The sequence below is a fragment of the Anneissia japonica genome, unplaced genomic scaffold, assembly GCF_011630105.1.
Source record: "Anneissia japonica isolate Jap-2015-1 unplaced genomic scaffold, ASM1163010v1 scaffold1511_len2985839_cov193, whole genome shotgun sequence".
NCBI classification, from domain to species: domain Eukaryota; kingdom Metazoa; phylum Echinodermata; class Crinoidea; order Comatulida; family Comatulidae; genus Anneissia; species Anneissia japonica.
This window is the reverse complement of record NW_022685291.1, coordinates 2,281,480-2,287,007: the sequence shown is the minus strand read 5'-3', so window position 1 is coordinate 2,287,007 and position 5,528 is coordinate 2,281,480. Positions and strand designations below refer to the sequence as shown.

At 33.4% G+C, this 5,528-nt stretch overlaps 1 protein-coding gene across 1 annotated transcript in view; it reads right to left on the bottom strand.

Annotated features, from left to right (window-relative positions):
- Nucleotides 1-2,467: 2,467 nt before the first annotated feature.
- The window catches only part of LOC117111080 (helicase SKI2W-like), a 5,586-nt gene continuing 2,525 nt past the window's right edge, over nucleotides 2,468-5,528 (bottom strand). Inside the window, exons 5-6 of the mRNA XM_033253966.1 lie at nucleotides 3,326-3,466; nucleotides 2,468-2,998 (exon numbers count right to left, since the gene is read on the bottom strand). Coding sequence (XP_033109857.1) covers nucleotides 2,792-2,998; nucleotides 3,326-3,466 — 348 coding nt within the window. The 3' untranslated portion in view covers nucleotides 2,468-2,791. The remainder of the gene's footprint in view (nucleotides 2,999-3,325; nucleotides 3,467-5,528) is intronic.

The window sequence follows — 5,528 nt, the reverse complement described above, 5'->3', positions numbered from 1 at the left end:
GTTGATAATAAGACTCCTGTTGATTATATTTTAGGTGCCCTTGGATGGAGTAGACTTAATGTGATTTGGAATGAAAAATTACTTCTTATGACTTTCAAATGCTTAAAAGGATATGCCCCTTAAATTTATCTTCAAAATTTACCTTTAACAATACTACCCATTCTAAAGGCACACATAGCCAAACCCATAACAGCCTGGTTCTTCCAATGTATAATATCAGACAGGAAAAAAGAACTTTTTTATATCAATCATCCAAAAGCTGGAATGACACACAAATTAAAAATTAATTTTGAAGAGACGTCAACTTTTTCATTCCAAAATCAGTTCAAATAATGTTTTAAAATGATATTTTACTTTATTCTATTTACACTGCAGATGTAGAGTCACTGTACCACTTTGAAAATCAGTACATGAGGTACTGAGAGTGCATACAGTATAATGAACGATTAAATAAAATAAAATATCTACATTTTTTACGGTAATTATATTTAATTTATATTTTGTGTCGGTCGGTAGGGTCGTACGACCCTACCGACCCACACTTGCATACATCCATGCACTGTCGCGTAATTATTATTATTATTATTTTTATTTTTATTATCATCATATAAAATACATATATGAAATTTGTGTTTAACTTTATTTATAACATGGCCCAGATCAACACAGGGCTGTTCTTCCTTGGAGCCATACACATAAATACTATTCAAAATTATACAAAATGAAAAATTCAATATAAATTGAATTATAAAATAATTATAAAATTAAATCAAAATAACATATTAATCTTATGTTTAAATGAACAAAGTGTTGCTGTACATTATTCCATTTTAATGCTCCTTTTATAAGATAAGCTTAATTTTTGATATTCACTCGGTAATACAACATTTAAATGGCTATGTCTAAGTAATAATAAAGGTATAATTATTTGTTAACAGTATTTTCCTCTTGTCATAATTCTTGTTAAATATTCTGGAATATTATTTCCAAAAAACATGTTTTACTTAACTAAAATGCAAAGAAATAATGATAAATACAGTAAACCAAGTAATTGTTCAAACTTATCCACATGTTATGAAAGAATACTGGTGATTATTTTTTTATGACCAGATTTAATAATTTATAAACATAATTAGATGAGGGCTTATTCTCAATGTGCTTAACTTAAAGCATAGTACCTTTACATAGACAACTAAATAAGAATCTCTCTTGTCTGCCCAAGGAACATGAACTAAATGAGATTAAGGATATCAGTGGAACTGCACTTTTTGTACAATCAAACTCAGTACTCGGTGATTAATAATAATAATAATAATAATAATAATAGTGTAGTTTTATATAGCGCACAAATCCATCTAATGTAAGATGCCCAGGGCGCTTGAAATGTGGACTAGAAACTCAATCAATGATTTTCTTTGCCTCTAAGGGTCCCTTCGTGTCTGTGCTACCCGGTAAGCCGGTATCAGCAACTCTCGTCGTCCACCACAGGGGCTGTCTGTTCCAGTTCGAAGGATGTACTGGGTTCTTTATAGTGCACAGGAGCCATTGTATACACTGGGCCTACGGTTTATAGTCCTTATCCGAGAAGACTTCTTCTACCACCAGAACCATAGGCGAGCGTGCCGTTCGAACCAGCGCCGATATTATGGCTATAGCTTGTGGCGCCCCTGCTAACCGCTCGGCCATTCGACTCACCTGATTATTCTCTTATACACTCCACTTAGAAGTCTGGCAAAGCTCAAAGGTTATTATGCCAGGGGTCCAAATATTCTAGTTAACCCATCTCCGCAATTTCATAATTTGGTATGTTTTCACAGCTTTATTATCAATTTTCTCATGATTTAAGGGGGTGGAGGAAGCCAGCCCAGGCCCCCTAAATATCTCAAAATTACACAAAAAAATTGGTTAGAAAAGAAAATAATATTAAAATTTAAGTCTGACCATCTAGAGCCATTTCTGGGCATCTAGAGGTGCCATATTCATAATGGTCTTACCTCAGCACAGCCATGGGCTTAATGATCCACACATAAGCAAGCATGTGCATAAAATATGTGCATGTGTTGCATGTACAAAGCAACCCCCTGTTTTTCGATTGTAATTTGCTATTTTTAACCTTGTCTTATAGTGAGACAATACGGTAAGTAATGGTTTTTCATTAAAAAAAATCTATAATAATCATTGCACCTACTTTCTTTATACAAATATTAAATATTATGAATTAAATACTGAAATAGATAAAATGTAATGTAGTTAGATTATATAGCGCTTTATACTTAAGTCTCAAAGTGTTGTGGACACAACAGGGGCTGTATGGACCAGGAAATGAAAAATCTAATGTCATTAATATTTTCTTATCAGGAGCGGATTTTTTTTTTTTTTGTGGGGGGGGGGAGAGGGGGTAGGTGTGCTAATGTAAAAAAAAGAAAAGAAACAAACAATCAAAAAGAAAAAATGGATCACCCAAAGTGCCTCAGAGATTATTTTCGGGCGTCTACAACACAAAAATGTCGCAGACCCCCTAGGGTAGTGTTATCTCGATCGGCCCACTTTCACCACCCCCTTTTGGCAATCTCTGGATTTGTGACTGCTTATATTTTAAATATGGCTGCATGAAATTCTTGCCTCCCTTCACCAATTTCCTTAAAATTCTATCAAAATATTTGATGAACAAAACTATACAATAAACAGTACTACTGTAAATTATTCTTCCTGTATCGTCTTGGTTACACCCACAAAGTTATCTTCTTTGGGAGTCGTGTTCAACCACAGCTGTGTATTTTGGTGCAGGCCCTCAGGCTATATAAAGGCTTGGTACAGTGAAAATGTCCCGTTTTAACAGATTTGATGCCGCATTCACCATTACTGCAAATCTTGAGTTTCTGTTAATTATGATACAGGCATCGTGCATCTCACGACAAGTGTTAATCAGTTGTTGGATCTTATTAACAATTTCACCTTCAGTAATTCTGCCAGCTAACTTTATGATATCTTCAAATTCCTGTAACAGAATACCTTTATGTTATTTAAGGGTCCTTTTGATAAATACTAATACACAGGTCTATTACAATTAAAGTAATTTAACTTAACTTTTAATTGAAATGTTATGTTCTTCTACTTGTCGGATAAAAATAATGTGAGAATTTTAAATATTTAACTGTTAGGGCCAAAAATTGACAATACAGTACTTGCAAAATTAATTCTTTGTCAATCCATAAATTTATTGACAATAAATTCATCTTGAATGGATACAATATGTATTAATAATGGACAACTTTAATAGAGCACACATTTTGGAAACCTCTATGTACTGAGAATTGATACTTACTTTACCGCTAGCCCATTCAAATACCACATCTGCAAATCCTGGTTTAAATTGCTCAACATAATCTTTAACATCAAATTCCTTATTGTACTTCTTCTCATGAGCAGCTATATTCTTTGCAATGTTTTGGATGGCCTGAATTTTCTATAACACAAATATATATTGATTTAATTTATTACCAACAAATGCTTTGGTGATACATTAATGACAAAGTTTCTGTTATTGGCATAAAGTATATAACAAGGGTACGATAGGATCTATCGAGCAATTGCTAATGCTTCATTCATCAATTGTTTCAATCATTCATTTAGTCCATTCACTAAATCAAATCACACACAGCAGTCAATTGTTACAATATAATTGAGAATTTCAATCAATCTGTTGATGCAATCAATCAATCAGTTGTACAATTAATCAATTGGTATATTTAAACATTTTGTTAATCAGTTGGTACAAACAATCAATTGGTGCATTTGATCAATATATCAGTTGGCAAAATCAATCGGTACAGTCATCAGTTAGTCCAATCAATCAAATGGTACATTCAATTATGTAATCAGTTGGTGCAATCAGTTGCATTTAATAATTAATCAATCATTTTGTGAAACCAACCAATTGATGCATTCATTGCCAAGTGTTTTGTGTAAGGACCACAATGGAAATAAGTTTTAACTTTTTTGTGTTATGCTCTGAATTCTGTTTTATTGTGTTGTTATATTGTTTAATATTGTATGAGTTCCAAATAAAGTCAATCAATCAGTCAATAATTTGTATTATTATCTTGATTTTTATCGTATTGTTTTTGCAATAATAACTGTAAAATAACACTTTACAGGCCCGTAGGCATAATTTTTGATGGCCTAGGGGTAGAGTTGGGGTTTGGGGGTGAAGTCCCCAGACCCTCAGACAAAGTTGCATTTTAAGAGCCTTATATAATAGGATTTCTGGAACCCATAATTTGTAAATATATATTCTATTTAAATTTTCATTCATTAGGGTGCTATAGGGACCTGCAAAAGAACATTTTTATGCCTTTTACATCTGTAGGCCTAGAGATAAAATTGTTCATAATGGATCAATCTGCAATTATTGTAGCTGATAAGTTACAACAAATTTTGTGACAACGGTTAGAAAAGTTATTAATGAAAATGCAATGCGCATTGCATTCAAAGTGGAACTATAAAATTTGAAATTTTGCCTGAAACCTGAAACCACGAGGTTGCTTCCCCGATCAAGATGTATTCCAAGCATCATGGGGATATCCAAACAAGCATTTGTCATAGTAGAACGTAAACCATTTTTAATCTGTCCTATTGAACAGGGGCGGATTCAGAATTTTTCAATCGGGGAGAGGGGCAATTGTATTATTTTTTTTATTTCAATATATAACATTAATATGCACTGACATTTTAAAAAATAGTGTCAAAACGCTGTATTGACACTGTTCTGCTGACTTAGTTCGAAAGTAATTAATTCATTATGAAGAAGAATATCTGTTTCATGGGCTCAATGTGAAAAGTAATATATACGGTAGTTGGATAACTTATAATAAAACGGCACGTGAATTTATGTTATTATTATATTATTATTATTATTATTATTAGTATTACTGTATTATTGTTTTTGTTACGGTATTATTGTGATGAAAAGTTAACACAAACAGTACACAGATAGGTCAATGAAGGCGATATGGTTGCTAAACCAACAGATGTAAAAATATATTTTTTTAACATTTTTGTTATTACCCCGACGGAATGTACTCATCCTCTCCAACGGGGGGGTTAGGCTTCCCCGACGGGGTTTAGGCTTCCCCGACGAGGGGGGGCTACAGGACAACACTGCAGCTGTCTCTTATACACATCTAGATGTGTATAAGAGCATACTATAGTATTTTGCAATAATTAGGAACAATTTTGTGAAATAATAGGTTTTAAAAAGTGGACCTATTGGAATTTTGGGGACTGGGGTGGATGCAGAGGGTGCAATTGCACCCCCCCTACCTAAGTTGTAAGAAGAAAAATAATTCTTTTATTATATTGTTGATATGAATTATTGTAAAGGTACATGAGAGTGCAATTTCCGGGCACCCAGAGGTCCATATTCCTAAAATTTTCGCACCTCAGCCACAAATATGTTGGGGTTGATGTGGTGGACTCTCACGCACCCATGTGCGCAGATCATGGGGGAAGGGGTAAATGTCCAGGGG